This window comes from Neolamprologus brichardi, chromosome 9, assembly GCF_056152115.1.
Source record: "Neolamprologus brichardi isolate AB-2024 chromosome 9, ASM5615211v1, whole genome shotgun sequence".
Taxonomy (NCBI): Eukaryota; Metazoa; Chordata; class Actinopteri; order Cichliformes; family Cichlidae; genus Neolamprologus; species Neolamprologus brichardi.
In genome coordinates this window covers 22,462,970-22,484,333 of record NC_142112.1, presented here as the reverse complement: position 1 = coordinate 22,484,333, position 21,364 = coordinate 22,462,970, and the positions used below count along the sequence as shown (strand labels likewise).

The 21,364-nt window shown below is 40.4% G+C and overlaps 1 protein-coding gene across 1 annotated transcript in view; it reads left to right on the top strand.

Moving 5' to 3' along the window:
• prex2 (phosphatidylinositol-3,4,5-trisphosphate-dependent Rac exchange factor 2) overlaps nt 1–21,364 on the top strand; it is a 91,077-nt gene that overhangs the window by 49,524 nt on the left and 20,189 nt on the right. The window contains exons 23-36 of the mRNA XM_006794596.3: nt 754–915; nt 3,184–3,406; nt 4,210–4,417; nt 7,263–7,442; nt 7,703–7,797; nt 8,145–8,227; nt 10,024–10,114; nt 11,837–11,965; nt 12,891–12,932; nt 14,735–14,832; nt 14,925–15,071; nt 18,778–18,880; nt 18,990–19,133; nt 19,237–19,351. Coding sequence (XP_006794659.2) covers nt 754–915; nt 3,184–3,406; nt 4,210–4,417; nt 7,263–7,442; nt 7,703–7,797; nt 8,145–8,227; nt 10,024–10,114; nt 11,837–11,965; nt 12,891–12,932; nt 14,735–14,832; nt 14,925–15,071; nt 18,778–18,880; nt 18,990–19,133; nt 19,237–19,351 — 1,820 coding nt within the window. The remainder of the gene's footprint in view (nt 1–753; nt 916–3,183; nt 3,407–4,209; nt 4,418–7,262; nt 7,443–7,702; nt 7,798–8,144; nt 8,228–10,023; nt 10,115–11,836; nt 11,966–12,890; nt 12,933–14,734; nt 14,833–14,924; nt 15,072–18,777; nt 18,881–18,989; nt 19,134–19,236; nt 19,352–21,364) is intronic.

Sequence of the window (21,364 nt, the reverse complement as noted above, 5' to 3'; positions counted from 1 at the left end):
CTCACTCAGACACAGATGCACACTTGCTGATGTGGGAAATGAAACACAGTTTGAAACGTATTTCTGCCAAATTTCATGATGAACAACATCTGTCTTGTTTATGGTAAATTAGACAAGATCACATTTGGGTACATGTTTTTAAGTTGATCTAGATTTACTGTTCTTGTCCTCTAAAGTGTGTGAAAGCTCTCTTCTAAACACTGCCGATGACATGCACAAAACAACACTTGCCATAACTTCTCTCAGTATATGCAATATCTCTTTTCTCCCAAGTAAAATTTTAGTGTTATTATAAACATCTGCTCCCGCATTCCACACCGTCCTCTGAGATCTATGTGATGTTGAATTTTAATGTTGGTTACGCTGTCGGGGTGCATGGGTTGTCTTGTGCTTCAGTCTCTTCCTGCTGTTACATTTCCTCCCTCGCTTTCCACCCTCCTCCACTGGGCATCTCATTAAGAAGGCTCAGAGTTTTGTGTGTCTTATTGTCTTCATATCTAATCTCTGATTTGCAGTCTTCATATGAACAGTATATGCATCACAATAATATTGATATTGGAATTAAACTCCTGATGAAATGCTGCAGAAAAATCTGCCCTCTGTCCAATTTTGAGCTTGTTTTCGACTGAATAAGGAGCTTGGTCATTCATTTACATCCCATTAGTTCCTCCAAAAGGGATTTTCTTTTTTTAAAAAGAAACATTTGCATATCATTTAATCAACCCTGACTTTGTTTACTCTTTCTGAAATCAGATCCTGGAGGTACTGGCGCGTAATGATGATGCGCTGGTGCAGATGTGTGGAAGGTTGATTTCCAGCTGTGATCTGATCCCAGAGGAGCTGCGGGTGCGCCTCAGTGCCATGCATAGTGAGAGGGCAGAGCACATTAATCGACGCATCACTAACTACAGAAAGGTAACTGTTTAGAGGGCCTTGAGCAGTCTCTTGCTGCCATGCTAAACTGTACAGCTTGGAAGTGTGAGTATAGATAATTCTCTAAAGACCTACAACAATAGAAACAGGATGCAGCTGGTGTGGAGATACACGCTTGCATAGATCCACAACATAGTTTTGCTCCTGAAAGAAAGACTGGGAATCCTTTCTGAAAGCTATAAAACATAGATCTAGTGTAACAGGACTTGTAGAGGGATCTTCACTACATACTTACTGGAAATGAAAAGAAACTTTAGTGTTAAGGACTTTAAGCACACTGAAAAGGTACAGACAAGGTACACATGCATATTTTTCTCACTGTGCTGACCATTAAAGTATCAAGGTGCATCAGTCAGTAAATGGACTGGACCGTAGTACAAACAAGTTCAACCAAGAGCTCAACTATCCGAATGCTTCTTAGCGGCACATGTAATGAGTGGTCGTTGACCTTCAAGACTTCCACACTTATTGTTGACTTTGTGATTGTGTCCACAATATAGCGCTTTGCTTTCAATTACAGCTGGTAAATGACAGAGCCAAAGCATTTTCAGCACTTTTCATTCACATCTGCAAGCATGTGTCTATACGCAAAACAACGCATGCAAGTGTGCGTGAGAGAGAGAGGATCTGACTCAACATGCGATTGTGCCTTGGATTCATTACCAGTCACTTATAAATATCTCTGCATAGCCACAGCCAGTATTTTTTTGTTGTGTAAGATCCCCTCATGCAGCAGAGCATTCCTTCTCAGACCCCTAGAGAAAAAGAGCAAGAAATGTATGTAGAGAGAAAAATGAAATCTGTGTGGGACAGGAAGGCGGAACAGAAAATGATTAGAAGGAGACATGAGCTTGGAATAAATTTTCCTGACTTATTCGGAGATCACATAGATGTGTTAAATGACTCTTCGGTCACTTCATTGTCCATGTGAATCATCTGTTCAGTTCAAACAACAGCTTCACACTCCAGCTTTAAGAAATAAAAGATGAGAAATGTTTGCTTAAAGTGATTTTTTTCAGGTGTACGTTAGGCTTGTGTTATCTGCCTAAGATGCTAATACCTGATCTGATGGCTTAAAGCATCTGTTGTATATCCAAGACAGGATTCAGGCCCAGTGGGGGTGGGTTCACGCAAAGTGCAAAGAAAAAAAATACCTTCATGATATTCTGTATCAGCTGTATTGGTGACAACGTCACTGCGTGTTGTGTTTTTACAAATAAAGTGCAACTCTTAAAAGAGGTTTCCTTGCACAACAGGGTCAGTTTGGGGTAGAATTAAAATGAATATTGGCGTTGCAGTCAGTGTTAGCCTTTGTCTTGTACCAGCACGGCATATGAGACACCATCGCAACATCCCCACAGAAAGACCGGCATGTTTGAATTGATTTTTTTGGTCTTTTACAATAGTTCCAACCTCTGTGAGCTTGACCGTTATGAACGCCGAGCACTCCACCAGCTGTTCAGTTTGCTTTCTACTGCGCACAGCTGTAAACATGGCAAAGCGAAAGAGGAATGATGTCACCGGTGTAGCTAGGTGTAACTGAAATGGATTAACACAAGGCAGCCATCCTGACATGAGGCTTTCGTTTTGCCATTTTCTGTTTACATTCTTTTGCCGCTAACACCTTCTAACAGATGATATCATGCACGGTTAGTCGGGAAGGAATGTGTGGGCTGTCGTGTCACAAAAAAGCAAGATTTTATGACTCGGTGATCTCTAGGCTGGCACATTATTTTTATTTAAAATGTGTTTGATATTACTGCGCTGAAAATAAAACCACTGCTCTGGATGTCGTTAAAGCTGAACTTCCAGTCGTAATTACAACATGATGATACAAGCTGCTATGCACCGTTTTAACTCAGTTCATATCAATTTAAATGATAAATGGTGATGTTAAGGTCTGGAATTCTTCACATATGTAAGTAATGATAATCTTATGAGTCTGTCTTGGATCTTTCATTCGGTTTAAATATTTGAGTTTGAATCTTGAGAACATACAGAAATTGGTGTTTATTCTTTTCTTCTAGGACCAGATGTCACGCATAGAATGTAAAAACAAAACAGCACATTTAGCTAGATAAATACACCGTTGTGTTTCACATGAGCTGCATAATTCAAATATTCTTCCTTTTGTAGCCCACCACCTACCAGTGTATCAAAAGGTGGCTTTCATTGCTGTAATTGCTGTGATTGTGTAAAATCCTGAAAGAAAATCGTTGAAACGATTATAATTTATTGCTCTTGTTCCAGTTTTCCCGGGTACTCAAGAACAGGGCATGGCCCACCTTTAAGCAAGCAAAGGCCAAGGTGTCTCCTCTCCATAGTAGTGACTTCTGCCCCACAAACTGTCACATTAATGTGATGGAGGTGTCCTATTCAAAGACCACAACCTCTTTGGGAAGTGCGTTTGGTGTGCAGCTGGACAACAGGAAGAATACGCTGGAGAAAGGAGGCCGCAGCAGTGCTGAGCAGGGTGAGCATAACAAAACCCACCAGGACAGTGGAGGAATTTTACATATTGATTGATATGTCTGTATTTATAGTTACATGTAAATAGAAATACAATACATAACTAAATGCATTGTACATAAAGCCATCAAGTTGCTCAATAATAGCTCAACAAGGAGAAGATTGCAGTTTACACTTATGTGATCCTACACCACTTAACATTATTCAATCATTACAAATCAGTCAATATATAATCAAATAGTATAATCAATATATAATCAAATGTATAGCTAAATACACACACACACACACACACACACACAACAATATAAACTTCACCAACTATAATATATATATATATATATTATAATTCTTCTTAAACAAAGTTATGCTTGGACATTGTCGTAATTCCGCATTTAAACTATTCCACAATTTTACACCAAATATAGAAAAATGTCTTCTTCCCTTCAGAAAACTGCTTCTTTTGATTTAGTGCACCTCTTAAATGGTAAGCCCCACCCCCCAAAATATTCATAATGGTTATTACTAACCTTACATTATAAGGTTAGTACTGCTGTTTTTCCTCTTCACATTTAGCATTAATATTTATGTCAAACCATCCGGTTCAAAAGTTGCTGCAAGTTCACACCAGAGCTCAAAGTATGTGTTTCATCAGAAAATAGAACACATTTTAAAAAAGTCATTTTGCATATATCATTGATCATTTTGGCCCTACCACTCAACCCTGTGGTATACCACACACATGTCCAGCTTTTTTTAAAAAAAATTGTATTCTACTGTTTTTTTTCTTCATGCTTCTATGTTCAGGTAAGCTGAACCCCATGGTAAATGTGCAGCACACCATTACAACTATGGCAGCACCATCGGGTCATAGCCTGGGGCGGACCGAGGGCCACGGCCTTCGTTTCCTGCTCAGAGAAGAAGACCTGCTCACCCTGGATGCATATCAGAAACTTCTCTATAAACTCACTGCTGCTGTCAGGGAGATGGAGACACACGGCGCCCACATTCATGAGTGAGTAGCTTTGTGTGCATACCTACTCTCAATGAAATTTGTTTCATTAATGATCACAGACCTTTGAAACCAGATTGTGTCATATAGCATGCTGTAGCCAAAGTAACATGCATAATAAATGTGCAACAGCTGGGCATTAGTAAACATACAGCACCTATGAACTCAATGCATGTGACAAAGATTTGGGCGGAAATGTGTTGATTTGGATTTTTTTTTCTCTATAAAACACAATTTGTGCTGGAAAAGTAGTGTGTGGCCAATCAGGATTTTGGCATGCTTGTTTCTGTTACGGGACTCATTATTTGGAGTCAATGAGGCAATGCAAAGGAAATGGGAAACACTCCTCCTGTCAAACTTAGCCACACCACCCGTGAACCAGGAAGTACTGTCTCACGTAGGAGGGTGTGACGCTCGATTTAGTTTTCCTCAGTGGCCTTTAAAGAGAAACTTTTGTCTACAGATTGCTGCTGCAGCAGTCTGTAATATTTACTGGTGGAAAGCTAACTGGTTATAATGTGTGTTATGAAGAAGGGCCATTTGGGTGATTTAGTCATTAGGAGTTTTCTCAGCTAAGGCAGCAACATTCGGAGAATGACATTAAACATTGTAAGCGGAGCTGTCACCTAACTGCGGTAATAATGAGCGGAGTCCATGGCAGGGCTCGTAATGAGTGAGTCTGGACAAATTTCATTATGCTCCTGTCGATGGCAATTAACGTAGTCGCATCCATGCACACTGAAATGGTCCAAGACGTACCCACCAAAGCAAAAGTGACCTTTAGCATCAGCTATCTGTTCAAACATGCGGATACACATGAGCACTTAAGGAGCTTGTTAAGGCTGAGCTGTAAGGTTGGGCACGAATGATACTAATAGGATGCACTGCAAGCATCAGCCTTTTGTGGGTGCTTTGAGAACTTTAGCAGATTAGTTTTTGTTAACCTGTTCACAAATTGGCCAAGGGTCATTATTACTACTACTTTAAATGCTACAAATACTACAGGCACCTTTTCCTCCCTCTTTTAGCTTGTCTACGCTTGTCCGTGTCTTTTTCTTTATCTCATTTCCTATCTCTTGATGTATTTGCACCCATCAGCATGAATACTGCAGACTGACATTCTTTGCTCACTGTGACTCTTCCTTTTCTGTGCTGGGTGTGGTCAGCTCTGACAGCACTACATGAAGGATGTAATAATGAACTCGGGTGACTATTTTGTGCATTATGTTACACACAGTCCTCTTCCGTTCCCAACATCAGAGGAAGTTTACGGTACATTTGTGGCAGATTAGAAATACCCGTAAGCAATTTGGGAAAAGCAAACAACTCCACGTTATATAAGTTCTTGGCCGGCCAGCGTGGAATCCATTGAGGCTGTGACCTGTGAACCTTTGTCTCCGGGGCCACCGAGAAGGCTTCGCAGCTGTGTGAGGACATTCCTGGCGACGTGCGTTATATCAGGGCCTTCCTGAATCCATACCACCCGTTTTCATATCTTTTCCTTATTCTTTGCACATTATAAAAAAGTACCATGACTAGCAGTGGGTGGAGAGCTATAGGATCCACTGACTTATTTATCTCATTATGGAGTGAATCATTATGCAAATTTCTTACTGTGGAACGGCCTGATGTGGAGCTTTTGTAATGCAGACTCACTTACAGATGCAATAAATGTGATGGAAGTCTAATAGTTTAATGTGTCAAAGTGGGTTAAAGAGCTTCCTGTTGGAGATTAAGAGATCTTTCTGATTTGGTGCAATAAGCAGTGATGTACTTTGGCCTGTTCTCATTCTCTTTTTTTTTTGTCTCTCTCTTTTGAAGCCACTTCTCTGATCCAGTCATTGTTATTCTGCTTTGCTCCCTCTCCCCAAGGCCCCAAACTGCGTTCACTTCTTTATTAACCAATAGCCAATCACCGAGCCTGGAGGGCTTCTCCATGGCGATGGAATGTCACTCAGTTTTACAAGGGGCATTGTGGTGCCTCCTGGAGTGGACCTTAATGAGGGCATCTTTGTGGCCTAGTCAGCCTGTGAATGGGTAGAAAGGGGGTCAGGGGAGGGAGGAGGTGAGGAGAGGTGTTGAAAATCATAAAAATAGGCATCAAACTGGGATGCATTTGGCTTCCATCAGAGAGACAGGTTGTTTATTTTTGATGAATCCCCTCCCCTCTGCCTCTGAAACGTCTTGGAGGCCAATGGTGTGACACGATGGAAAATGCAAGCAGACACAAATTAAAATAAGTCTGAAATGTAAACAGACATCGCGTGCCAGTGTTTTGTGTTGGGAGAGATTTAAAAAAAAAGAAAGAAAAAAACCCTAAAAAAAAAAATCCCTAGCCTAGAATTTATTGGAATATGGCTTTAAATGCCACCATGTGTTGCTGCAACTGTGAAAATATCCCACGTAGCCTCTTCCTGCTTCTCTGATAGCTGTCTAACAGAATGCAAGCCAAGGGTAATAATAAGAGCGGAGCTGATCTCTGCAGCCGTGCTGCAGCGTGTTGACACAGCTGCACCTTGCTACATGTTTGAACCTATTAATACGATGCCGATCCCTGACATCTGAAGCTGTTGTGCGGAAGTCAAACACAAACAGACTGGGGTTTGAGTTTGGCCTGCTCACTCAGCTGTGGAAGCTTACTACATTTGCGTGGGCTAAAGTGCAGACTGCATGCACCAATGAAAACGTTTCAGTGCTGGGACATGTGTAAGATCATGTGTATGATCAAAGGAGCTGCTGTTATCATGCTGCTTTGTTTCTAGATTTGGATGAACGTCATAGTTTTAAATAACCCTTCCTGCCTTTCTTCCTTTTTTCCCCTCCTTTCCTTCCTTTCTCTCTCCATCAGCCTTCTATCCTCCATCACCCATCCTCCAGCCTCAGAGGTGAGAACCCCTGAGAGCTACATTACGGGAGAGACTGAGGGAGAGAAGGGTGAAAGGAATGGGAAGAAAGTCTGTTTTAATATGGCAGGGGATGAGCAGGAGGACTCCGGGCATGACACAATCAGCAACAGAGACTCATACAGGTAAAACCAAAGTCAAACATGGTCACATAGGGTGATCGAATTTCTGCGAGTCTTTATCATTTAAAAGATTTTAGAAAAACAAGTAGCAAAGTTGTAATATAAAGCAATATTTATGTATAGCTTTTCATACAATAAATGCAGATGCATGGCTTAGTTTTCCATACCTAAAGTGTATGATATCAAACCTATCCATATCAATTATTATGTCCACCTCTAAAGTATACGTCATCTTAAATTTGTTTTCTCAAATTTCTTATCAGTGACTGTAACAGCAATCGAAACTCCATTGCCTCCTTCACCAGCATCTGCAGCAGTCACTGCAGCTCCTACGTTCACAGTGACGACATGGACTCAGGTATACAAAATGCAACAATATGGACACTGTTATCCTCCACATAAAGCTTATCAGTATAAATCATGCATGAGTTGTATTTTCTGTGTAATATCCTCATGATTGATCACATTAAGTAACCTGTGACCATGCAGCAGTAGGGAGGAAAACCCTGTTTCAGCTCGGTGTCATAAACCGTAGCCTTTGTCAACAGTAATATTGTAAAAGGCTGTCTTGTAACAGGTAACAGTCATTAAGTGAAACTGTGTATTTGAACCAGAACTAACTAGAATGCACTGGACTTTCTGTCCACATACAGTAAACCTATGCACTGGTTTTACTACAGTACAGTTGTAATCCCCCCTCTGCAGGAGATGAGATGCCCTCGAGTGTGTGGCTGTCACATGATAAGCAGAAGAAGCTTCACAGTTTTCTAGAGCACCTGTTTAGCCAGGTGAGTGAAATATGAGTTAATAGGTTTTTTTTACGCAGTTTTATTTTTCCCAGGACATTCCTCAGACTTAATGTTGGTTATTGGACAATGACACTTTTTCTGTTATTTAGCCTCTAAACACCACAGTGCACAGTTTAAATCTAGCAGTCAAGGTGTGATTGAAGTGGAGACCAACATTTTTATAATACATAGTCTGCCACTTCAGTGGAACCAGGATACTAGTGTTTAAGTGGCTAAGAGTAGTTCACATTAGGCTTATGGCCAGGTGAGGTCTGCCACCTTCTTATTCCATTCTGTGAATTCAGAAGATAAAAGATAAATTGATTCCCTGTTCAGGTGTCATTGCAATTGAAAGAAGCCATCACTATGCTAAAAACCAACAGGACAAAGCAAAGACTTTAAGAGTGGACAAAATGAACAATATGGTACATTCCTAAAAAGACAGAATACCCATCTGAGCCTAAAACACCAAAAGCCCTGAAAGCCCACAGAAGACAACTAAAGTGGATGGTTACGAATTTTTATTTTTTTATTTATTTTTTTTAGATCTCATCCAGGTGAAGAACACTCTTGAGGAGGTAGACATATCATTGTGAAGGTCTATAATCAATTTATATTCATGAGGTTCACAACAAAGTGCAAACCAGTGGTTACACTCTTGAGCACCACATTTTCTGTGGAGGCAATGTTACAGCATGGGCACGTATAGATGCCGATGGAATGAGGCTACTAGTGTTTTTCAACTGCTGCTGCTGAGATTTAGCTAAATGCTGCAAAACTGACTGGACAGTAAGAAGAGACAATAGCCCAAAGCTTACTGCAAATCAACCCAAAAGTTACTCAAAGCAGAGATAGGAAATATTCTTCAGTGACCGAGTCAGTCTCTTGATCTCATCCCTACAGAGCCTGCTTTTCAGTGACTAAAACAAAACCAAATGCAGACCCCCACAAACAATCAGCAACTCAAAGCGACTGCAGTAAAGACCTAATAGAGCCTCTGAAGGGAGGAAATGCAGCATTTGGTGATTCTAGGCTTCAGGCAGTCACTGCAAATGATTTTTATCCAAGTATTAAAAACAATCTTTATATTTAAAATCCTGTTAGTTACTGTGTAAAGAAAAAATAGCTGTAATTACAAAACAGTTACAGCAATTGCACTTCAATCACATTGGTGTCATTGTCCAAACACTTGTTCCCTTTTTGTTGCCTGGTTAAAATGAAAGAAACATGTTATTGTGTCGCCTAATGGTATTGTGTGATAGTTATTTCCTTGTGTGTTAACACAAATATGAGACCAAAATGCACAGTGAATGAATTTCAAACGCAAAGAGATGCTCTTGTTTCATGTGTAACTTATTGTTTTTTCCAAAGGTCAAATGTTTATTGGGGCTTTTGGGTATAAAAAGCAGGAATCGTGTATTTTTGAATTGTGCTCAGGAAGGGAAAAAATGCAAGAGTCTTAATGATCCTTGACCTTTCTGGAACCTTTAGAGCAAAGACCGACCAAATCTTATTACGTGTTTTATGAGGACATTTCAATCAGCAGAGGACAAGCACAAAAAAACAAGCCATGGTTGGCTGTCTCTGCTGTGCAGTGTGTAAACAAAGCACAAACTTTGTTCACTGTGGCTCTGTCAGCGTGTGTATGTGTGTTGCAGAAAGAGCAGGAAAAGTAGGTGTTGGGTATGCCTGGGCAGTTTTTTGCTTCCATCCACATCCACATGCAGTGCTTTCAATCCGTACTTAGTGAGGAAACTGTATCAAGTGCATCAACTTGACCCTTGTTCTTTCTTCAGGTGGACTCAATCACTAGCATGCTGACAGGAGCAGTAGTGGCTCGGGCATTTGAGCAGACCAAATGCTTCACACCTGGAAGAGGATTACAAGGTAAGACAGCCCCTTGTGCCGGTGATGTCGTCACCTGCATCCTTGTTAATAGAAAAAGTTTAACCTTTTCATTAAAGCTAATTACTTATGTGTTTTCTTCTGTGTTATATTTGCATCGTTTTGGGAGAAAGGACAAAGAAAAAGATGATGCTAGAGACTCTTGATGTGGACATAAAACAGAACAGGCACTGAAAAATGTTGCAGCCGCCTGCACATAGGGGCAGTAACTTCCTGTTGTGTAATGAGTGTGTGCACAGACTTTGGGGAAAGTGTTGTAGGTGGACTTAAGAATGTTTAAAAAAAACAAACAGATTCCCAGCCATTTCCCCTCTGTCTCTGCACTTTTCCACTTCTTTTCACTTTCAGCCATTGTGGTGTCCTTCCCTTTATAGCGCTGAAATAGCACCACTTAGTTGGGTACTCATCTTCACTTTACGGTTTATTGTAGTGCTACTTACCAGTCAATTGAAAATGTGACCCTATAAAAGCTCTTGAGCTTGTATGCTATATGATCGTTTAATTTTACTCTGTATTTGCTACCTGACCTCCTCCTAGCCTTGGTTTTTAACCGCGTTTTCTATTGTTGTGTTTTATCTCTCTAACAAAAATGTAGCAAATGTTACTGAAAAAGGACAGAATTTACCCTTTATCATTCCCCACACAAATTCAAACTAGCTTACATTGCCCTTTTATCCTCTGTGGTGTGCTATTCGGATGACTCAGTCCATTTTAAGATAAGAAAAGTGGTTGACATCAGCAATTGTTTTCTTTCTGCCTTTGCAAAAATGCTATCTGTTTTATATCCCGGTGGTTTGTATTGTGCTTAGCTCTCATATGACAAAGTATGTTTATTTTATGCTTTTTGAAAGTGACTTTTATGAAGTGTGGTGTGCAGTAAGAGGGGAAGAAAATAGAAAATTATCCAGTGATTCTGTCATGTTGATTACTGAAGCTTGCAAACACTCCGACCCATTTGGCGCACAGCCTCCCCTCTCATCTACAGCTGTCCTCAAGTCAGTGCAAATATGCTTGAACTGAAAATAGGTCCGCTTCTCTTTGTGGGTTTGTGTGTGTGTGTGTGTTTGTGTGCGGTTTGTACGCATAAATTCCCTCGGGACGCTTTGATCAGAGCAGATCCATCACAACTCCAGTAATGTGTGTGGTTGATAGCAGAGCAAATAGGATTATCTGACAAGTAGAGCATCCCTGCGTCTCACACCCTGTCTGTTGCTCTAAGACACACAAAGCCCCTGATAACAGCCACCTTTCTCTCAGAAATCTGTTGTTTTTCAAAGTAAACTTTATTACAAGTCATTCTGTGCAGTTTTTTTTTTCTATTAACAGGTGTTACATCAGATTGACATGCTTTTATACTCATTTTTCAGCACTGTCTGGGCGAGGTAATAAAAAGATTTGATGGCAGGAGTTTAAAATTGATTAATAAAAAAGAAGTGTTGCCTCTGGACATCAGTGACCTATAATTTTCTCTAGAAAGATTGAGCGAGATGGTGCGGCTTGAAAAGGAAAGAGAAAAAGATGAGGTTAAGCAGGCTGATCTAGGCACAATATATATATATATATTTTTTTTTTTAATGCAGTTTTTCTCATTGACTGGTAATCTCTTTATGCCAAGTGTGCCTCACAACTGATATAGAGTACATGCATTCATGTAGCTATGGTAGACCCATGCTAATTTACCGTGTATGTTTGTGTTTCTGTCAGAGTTTCAGCAGGAGATGGAGCCCCGAGTGAGCTGCACCAAAAAGTTGCGTCTCCACGTCAAACAGGATCCTTGGAACCTTCCCAGCAGCGTTCAGGCGCTCACACAAACCATAACTAAATATGTTGAAGGTCAGCGTGTACACGAGCAGCTCCTCACATGGTTAACATGCACACCCAGCCCCTTACACTTTATGCTTTCTCAATGCTAAAGCCTTGTAGCTTGCTCACACAGTCACATCAAATATTTATCATGGATAGAACATGTCTGGCTGGAGAAGAAATGTGCTTTAAATTGACAGAGTATCCAGTAAACCTCATCGCATTTATGAGCTGTAATAATAACCTCTGTTACAGTTGTGTGGGTACAGGCAGTCCCACTAACTGCAGCACTTTCCTTAACCTTTAAACCTGAAACCATCCTGGGATTCATAAATTGGAGGAACAGAGGTGGAGCTGAACACATGCAGAGAATTAAAGAGCTGCACTCTGTGAGATTCCTTTATTTATTGATTTTTATCCAGAGAGACATTTCGTCCATTTATTCCCAACGGGAGTGTGTGGCTTTTGTGTTCGTTGGCAGACAGATTAAATGCACAGACACATACAGTAATACTGTACATGGACACACTAGCACTAAATTCCCAGATACAAACAAAGGCCAGGCACACAACACTCCTGGGAAAGGTGAGCGGGCGGTCACGCTTGAGAAAAGTCTCCTTATTAATAATAAGCAGAGGCCCTGTGTATGCTACTTTTTTTTCCCTCCTCTTCCCATGATGGCTTTTCAAGCAGTGCAGCCTCCTGCTAGTACACCCGGAGCTCTGAGATGGCTATAAACAAATGAGGATTTATGTTGTTATCTTTGCCTCTGGTTGTTTTTATGATGTTATGTTTTTTTTATATGCTCAGATGGAGTGAAGTTACACAGAGTTGTCCTATTTATGGCTTTAAGACATTAAATTTAAAGTATAGGTCAGTTCAGTTAAGGAGAAATGGGTCTATTTGATTTGATAAAAGGTTGTCCACTGCCTCACTGAATTTTTGTTTTATTCAGAGGTGAAGACTCGACTGCTCCTGGTCCTACTACAGTATACAGGTTTGTCCCTTCCTTTTACACTGAAGATTTATTCTGTTTAAATACAGATTGCAATAGCAAATTAATTTTAGGCCTTTTTTAAAGAGTGAAACCCAAAACAACACTCCCATAGACTTTGCTGTGTGCTCGTGACCCAAACTCAAAGTTCAATAAGATGCAGACACAAAACATGATAGAAAGGGGAAAGAATTAAGTCAGATACCTACAACACAGAAAATAGTTTCATGTGTGCACCTTTAATCATAGAGCACAATTTTCACTTTGTGTTACAGTTATAATTCAGTTCAGGTTCATTTCTATAGCACCAAAACACAACGACAGTTGCCTCGCATCATAAAGACCCAACAATTATAGAGAGAAAACCCAAACAATCAGATGACCACCAAAGAGAAAGCACTTGGTGACAGTAGGGAGGAAAAACTCAATTTTAACAGGAAGAAACCTCCAGCAGGACCGGGCTCGGGAGCCATCTGCCGCGAGGGGTTGGGGGTGAGGAGGGGGAGAGAGAGGACAAAAGGCACAACGTGGAAGCAACCCAGAGATTGATATTAATGATTAAATGCAAAATATAAGAGTCAGAAGTACATTGCCATATCTAAGGATTAGATCTCAGTTTCTTACAATAGAAGGTGTCAGGAACCAAAAAACTGAAATCCCTCCCATCTGGCCATCACTTAAAAAAAACCAAAAAACTTTAATAACCAATGATTTAAAAAATATTATGTGCCTTGTATACGAGAAGCTGTGAAATAAAATATTAGTTCCCTCCCTTAAAAACTGAGGCCTTCAAATCTGCTGTCAATAACAAGGACATCCAAATATTTTAAGGATTTTGAGCATTCATCATCTTTTGTTAACTTGAGCTACACTCCTGAGAGTCCGTAGTCAGAGAGTAGCAGGTATTTGCCCTGAAAACTTTGAAGGAACTGGGTCAAGTACTTCTAATGGATTTTGGATAATAGCATTTTAAAATGACTCATCAAATGCTAAAAAACCACTAAAACCACCCCTGCCTTTATCCTTTGAAATACTATTTTGAGAACGACAGCGGAGACCTGAAATTTAGCATAATTCCTATTATGGATAGACTCAGAAGGCATTGCAGGTGGACAGTGATGTATTATAGTTACAGGTGTATTATTTAAAGAAAAACAAAATCCCATAGTAAAAAGGTTGGGAACCACTCCATTAAAAATAACTTCCACGTTGCCACAATGAAAGCTATAAATCAAAATCTATAGGACTACTTGTGTTGGCACTATTATACTGGAGAAGCCAGGACAGAATAACTGCTGATAAAACTCAGACATTACGCTCATTTACAGACCTCCGGGAACTGGGTTAATAGTGTCAAAAAGTTTGCGGTCATTCCCTGCAACATTCACATTATTCATTTCTGAGGTTCATGAACCTATTTTTAACTCAGTTGGATTGCTGAACTTTTTAAAGGGGCCTATTTCTCTGGAAATTATGGCAGCCAATTATTTTCCGCTTGGGCACACCTGTCATTTGCTCTCGTTTTTTTCCTGATACATTATTTAATACCCAACACATGTGGAGGGGTGGAGGAGGGCAGCCTTTTGTTCACCTTACTGAAAGTCTCTTTAATTACCATAATAGACCTGTGGCACTTATTTCTTTAACCCTCATTGCTTTACACTGCTGTTTTTAATCTTGACTCTTCGCTCTGTTGTTTCTCTGTCATCTTTTCCTGATGGACTTCTCAGCTTCTTTCACTGCTTGAGCTCTTTACTCATCATGATTTTCTTTTCAGTCTCACACCTCTCTTTGTTTCCTTGCAGACTCAGAGATCCAGCTACGTCGCGATATGGTATTCTGTCAGTCTTTAGTTGCGTCTGTGTGCGCCTTCTCCGAGCATCTGCTGGCTGTCCTCAACCAGGTAAATTATGTATGTGACTTGTTTCGAACTGGGAATTAAGATACAGTTATTTTCCTCAGCTCTCTGCTTAGCTTTTCTGTATTTTCTCTCAGTTCTGCAATGTAGGGAAAGACGTTGACCAGGAAATCCCTGACTCCCAGGACCTTCAGGAGGCCCAGGAAGCTAGCCGTCGATGGCTCGAGCAGATTGCCAGTGCTGGGCTGCTGTTCCACTTCCAGTCCCTCCTTTCGCCCAATCTGGTGAGCGACAGATTGGATATAGACACTGTGAAAACAGGAGTTTGCTGTTCATTTTGTTGTAAAATAATCAAGCCTGAAAAGTAAATGTTATTTTTAAATGACAGTTATAACCATAGTCGCGTCAGCTAAGTGCTATCAGGGGACATCATGTGTTTAGAAATCCCCTTGCTCACATTTGTATTTTGTTTGGCACATTCTCCCTGGGTAAGTGAACTCCTGCCATGCATGCTTGGACATCCTTGGAGATTCTGATGGTTTGTATTTACTCTTTCTATGAACGGGTCTCTGTTTGTGGAGCAACATGACCCCCCTTGAATTTGAACCTAAAATGCTGTTGAGACTTTAATTTTTAGTCTATAATTAATGTGGTGGTAAGACATATAATATGATGTGATATATTACTTATCTTGCCAGAGCACCTTTCATGTTCTGATAAACAAACAGCATACCAAACAATCAGTCATATCAACCAGTATTGGTTACTGAGTTTCAAAGTTTTCTACAGCCATGTGAAATATGTTTTCACGGGACTCACATGTTGACTCAGTAACTACTAGTTGCAGAGGACCTTTGGCCTGTGTTTGTTTTTTATGTTATTGTACAGCGCTTTGGTCAGCTCTGTTGCTGTTGTTAAAAGTGCTATATAAATAAGTGGTATGGCTCGCTCATGAACTTTAACATTTAACTTGCTAACTGAGCCTAAGATGCAGCTCTTGGGCTTTTTGCTGTTTTTCCCAGCATTGCACAGTTTGAGCTTGGGGTGAGTCCATTGTAGCATTGTGTTAAAACGCATCTGAATGCCCCAGAGCTGCAAAATCCCCAAACTTTTGCTTATAAAAGTGCTCACACTTGCTTATGATCACTTATTCGAGTACATTCGATTAGCAGTGCCTGGTTACTGCTTTTCTTCTCAATTTATATGGAAGCAGTAAGGATTTACTCTCTCAAACCTTCTTTTTCTCATGACTGTATGTTATGAGCTACGCAACAAGATTTTGCTTTGAGCTACAGCTCAGTCATTAACTGCAGCTACCAACGAAGATACTATTTATGCGGATTTTAAACATTTATCATCATCAATAAATACGCTACTACCAGGTTGCATGGTGGACCTCAACAAAAGCAATATTTTCAAGATCCCAGTTGCTACAGCTGTGCTCCATCTGTTGTTTCTCAGGTATCAGACAGCTTCCTGGTCATCATAGTTACTATTTAAGCTGGATCTGCTAACTCAAGGTGTCCTCAGACAGCAGATCTCAAATGCCTTAAAAACCAAAACACGTAGTTGTTAGAGCTTGGTTTTTCCCAGATTGTTTTTTATCACACATGTCTAGGCAGGAGTTCATTATGAACAGCCGCTGCTAATACCGAGCCAAGCACAGACTGCAACCTCAGTGGGATCAATATTAACATTTCCCACCAAGGTTTTTAATAAATTCAAATGTGTCTTCAACCAAGCTCGAGAAGCCAAAATTTTAGTTTAAGTAGCTGAAGGACTGGTGATATATTTTTGAAAGTTATTTGCTTCTTTACCGCTGTTTGTGGATGACTGTTTATTTAAATTAGAGGGGTAGGTGGCTTATGTCAAGACCTAGGAAATCATGGTTGATTCTCCTTGTCTGCTCCCATACTGCCTTTTTCTCTGCACGCCTTCCCCTCTCTGTCTGTCTCAAGAAATTTCTCTTTCAAGTGTCTCTGTGGAACAAACTAGGGCCTCGGTACCTGCAGGTGATTCCAATGAAATCTCAACACGTTCCTTTTCAGGGCACCGCATGAAAGGCGGTATATGAGTGGAGCTGGGCACGTTGTGAATGTGTGTGTGTTTGCGTTTTTGTGTGCACTGAATACCGTGTGTGTCGGGGGTAATGTGTTTATGTCACATCCTCTGAGATAAACTTGCCCACACACACAGCAGGTGTCACTTGGCAGGACAGTGGGTACCCTTCTGTCACATGTCGGGCCATCTCAAATGTGTTTTTAGAAAAAGGCCCTAATCCTCTTCCACCGCTGCTCCTGTTTATCCCTCTGCATGTGGTGGATGGAAAGCAGAAGAGACAGGGGAAGAAATGAAATGGGAAGAAGGGTGACTGAGGAGCGCAGTGTGTCAGAATCAAAATATTCAAGGTGCTATCACTGTGGCCACAAGCAGACGCACTTGCCATTAGGGTTGCCTCTGTGGATGTTTGAAATGGAAACATGTACACACACACAGTCAGAGATATATAAGCAATCAATCTGAAGCAAATATGAACATATCAATGCTAAAGTGCTGTGCCACTACAAATCTGAGTGATGGTGCACTTAAATATTTTTTTTCAGTGAGGACCACTGTACTGCAGTCAAAAGAAGACTGTCATTTCCATCTGCAGTAATTTTGTATTTGGCTTGAGCAGACACACAAAGTTCCACATGCATGTATGGAAGAACGAGGATCGCTTCCATCTGCATAGATGAAAAGTTAGTGTTAGTGATGGTGAGAGCACAGCAGGATCCCCTGTAAAGAGCAGAGCATGCGTCAGTGGCAACTTTTATATTTATCAGATAGATATAACTGCATGGGTCAGATACAATGCAAAAAAAGAAAACGCAGCATGAAAATGAGAGCAGTGTTGGAGGTGGATTACATCAGTTAGTTCACATGCATGTAGTCTTTATATGTGCTTAAAAATGTTACTTAAAAGACTCGATGTTTGTGAAAATCTAAGGTACTTCATCAGTTAAAGTAGGCAGGGGTGGTGTAAGAAACTACAAGCCTATAACATAAGATGCATATATAAAGTTAATTTTCATCTCTTCAAGTGTGTAGCATGTTAACAGTGATACATGCAAAATGTCAAACTAGCCAAAGCCAACACTGGAGGAAAAAAGTAAAACTGGTTGGATAGTATGACTTCTCTACTGTGATCATCACAGATTAATGGTAAGACTAAATTGTGATTTACCCTTGTTGAACTGTGTATCAGCTAACAAGATTTGCAAGCTTGTAAACCATGAGGTATTATAAATTATTAAGCCACCGCTTGAATGTGAGAACTTCATTATTCTCCTCTGGAGGAAGATTATATTTGCTGTAAGGGGGGTGTATTCTACATGCATGCACACTCAACACAGAAATGCTGCAGCTGGCTGGAGGATTCAAACCCACCAGCCTCTCCTGCTGTGAAGTGACAGTGCTGACCTCTGCAGCACCGTGCTGCCTATGTGGAGTTTGCATGTTCTCCTGGTGCCTGTATGGGTTCTCTCCAGATACTCTGGCTAGATGATGTGTAAAGTGGTGATTCTAAATGAATCCCGTAGGTATAAATGTGAGCGTTCCTGGTTGTCTGTCCTGTTGAGTTAGCCCTGCACCACACTGGTGACTTGTCCAGGTCTACCCCACTTCTTGCCCGGTGAGAGCCGAGAGGAGTTTCAGCCCCTTTGTGGCAATGAATTGGATAAGCGGGAGAAAATGGATGGATGGAGGCCTGCATTACAGATTAAAGGTTAAAATGTCTTATTTGGTGGATGGGCCATAGCTTTTTCCCTTCTGAAAACCAGGTGTCGACATTACCCACAACCTGGCTGCATCTTACTTGGTAGACATTATACTAATGGCTAATGTGCCCTCATGTAGAAGTAGTTCCCCTTTTATTTAGGATCTGTGGATAACCGGCCATTACACTTTCCTCCTTTTACAAACACTTTCATGCTCTAATTTTCTTTTCAGACTGATGAGCAAGCCATGCTGGAAGACACTCAAGTAGCCCTAATTGACCTGGAGAAAGTCACCTTCTACTTCCAGGAATTTGAAGGGGAGCCTCTTGTTGCCAGTATGTACTCTGTGTTTTAGTTCACATTAGCATCTTCTGACGGTTATCATCACAGGGTTCTGATTGCTATTAATAAATTCTAAACTCTCCCTTTCCTCTCCTCTGGCAGACATGCCCATTTCATACCAGGTGGAGGGCAATCTCCAGGCCTTGAAAGTTTGCTTCTACCTTGAGAGTTTCTATTTCTCTCAGCTGCCTTACAGGCTGAAAAACGGAGGAGGTGTCAAAATCTACCCAGTGCTCTTCACACAAGGTAAAGTGAGCCTAGCTGCTGTAAGAAGATCAGTCCTCACATTATGCGTGGTCAGTATATGCAATGCCTTTATCTTTCACTTGATCTGTTGATCCCTTTTTAGCGCTCGAGAGTATGGAAGGATACTACTACAGAGATAATGTGTCAGTGGAGGAATACCAGGCCCAAATCAATGCTGCCTCATTGGATAAGGTCAAGCAGTACAACAAAAGACTGAGGTATTGTAAATGACACACACACACGGATGGATTAGATAGATCCAATAATAATGTAATAATAATAATGATAATAATAATGATAATAATACAAAAAATATCATCAAATAACACAAAAGAATCCTTGAAACAGAAAATAAAAAAAACCTCTACCCTATTAGCTGGATTAAAAGTAAATTAAAAGTAAAAAAAAAAAAGGATAAATAAGAGTTACACAAAAGGCTACTGGAATGTCTGCTACGCTGATATGCGTATGAACTGTATGAGTCACACACTCACACTTTGAGATTGCGTTCCCTTTGTGATTTGGCTTTTTTACACTGTGGTATAAATCAAGATGACCTCCAATTCAGTCAGACTTGGGTGTCAACACCCAGCGGGGCCTCAAGGTGATTGGCTGAGAGAAACACAGCGGGAATGTTTTATGATTGGTTGCGAACGCACTCAGCAGGGGGAAGCAGTGATTGGATGAGGGTGCCCAGCATGTCACCGTTGCTGATGCAGTGCATTTACAGCTGCTGCACTCGGTTCCCTCGCACCACATTGGTTTGCTGCACACCTCTGTGAGACCCTCTGTGATTGGCCAAGTGAGGATAATTAAATACGATGAAGAGAAATGAGGAGAAGATGCCTTTGGGAGTAATAAATGAGAACTTAACTTTATTTAACTTCCTGAAAATGGCAATAAGCGAGTGTACAGTTGTGGTCGGAAGTTGATATATTCTCAGCATGGCCGTGAATGTCATGGTAATTTGTGGTCTTTTATTGATTTCTTTGAACTGTTCTTTTTCCAGGGTGGAATGATTATACAGCACATGTCTTTAATGACATTAAAAAACAAATTTAGTTTTTAATTTATCTAATACAGACAGGCTCCTGGGTTGTTCCTAACATCCTAACCAATTTCCTCTTATCTGAGGGTGACAGTTTGGGTCTTCTTTCAGACCTTGGCAAAGTGATGCCCCATCCAAATAACTTGTATTTGCATATATTGTTTGAACTTAGAAATGCCCCCAAGAAACCTTTAAAACATGTGTAAATGTGCAATTCTTCTTCTTAGATTTTCAATGAGTTTCTTGGACTTTCTCGTTGTTCTGACTATTGGTGAGTGCTCTCAAACAAATCCTTTTTGTGCTTCAAAGAGTTGTAACCAATCACGATCACCTATGAGTAGTTAACAGGACTTGGTCTTGTCAAGCTAAAAGATACTGTAGAACTTTCAACAGTTTTAAAAACATTTAGGTGAGTGTATGTAGACATTTAAGCCTATATGTATCATTTTAAGCCCATGCGAATGAGAGAAAAATCCAAAATAAATTCAAACTTGTGCATCCAATTCTTGTTTTTCAAAGTCATTAAAGATGTAATCTGTACAATCATTCCAATCTGGAAAAAGAACAGTTCAAAGAAATTATTAAAAACCCCAAATTACCATGACTTTCATGCCCCTGATGAGTGGATGTGAACTTCTGACCTCCAGTTTGCACTATGTTGTCAGAGGATCGCTGCAGTTTTAATGAAAAGGCTAGCTTGTGATTTCACAGAGCTGAAATCACATTAAAACCAGCTGTGTATAAACTGGAAATTCTTAGACTATCTAATTTAGAAGTTACATGTGGCTTTTGAAGTGTTACAAATGTCCTGTTGCAAGATGAGAGCTTAATAAATATATAGGCTGATTTTCTTTCAGTTATGATGATTGGACACAAATTCATCATAGCAGAAAGCCTTCTTTACATCCTTCTGCCAGTGTAACTGAGAGTCCTGTTACATCAACACGAAATAATGATGATTTTTATAAACTATCCCGGTTCATAAAAATGAACAATCCTTCTCATGCAGAGATGTTTGAAGCCCAGTTAAAATATGTTTCCCTCGCTGAATACCTGGAAAGTTCGACGACTTGACATATCAGCGTCGACTAAACATCTGCTGCAGGTCGGGCGGATAATTAAATACAAAGCAGATCTTGTATCAGAACTTTTTCTTAGCATTCAGGGACGGGCTGCTGTGGGG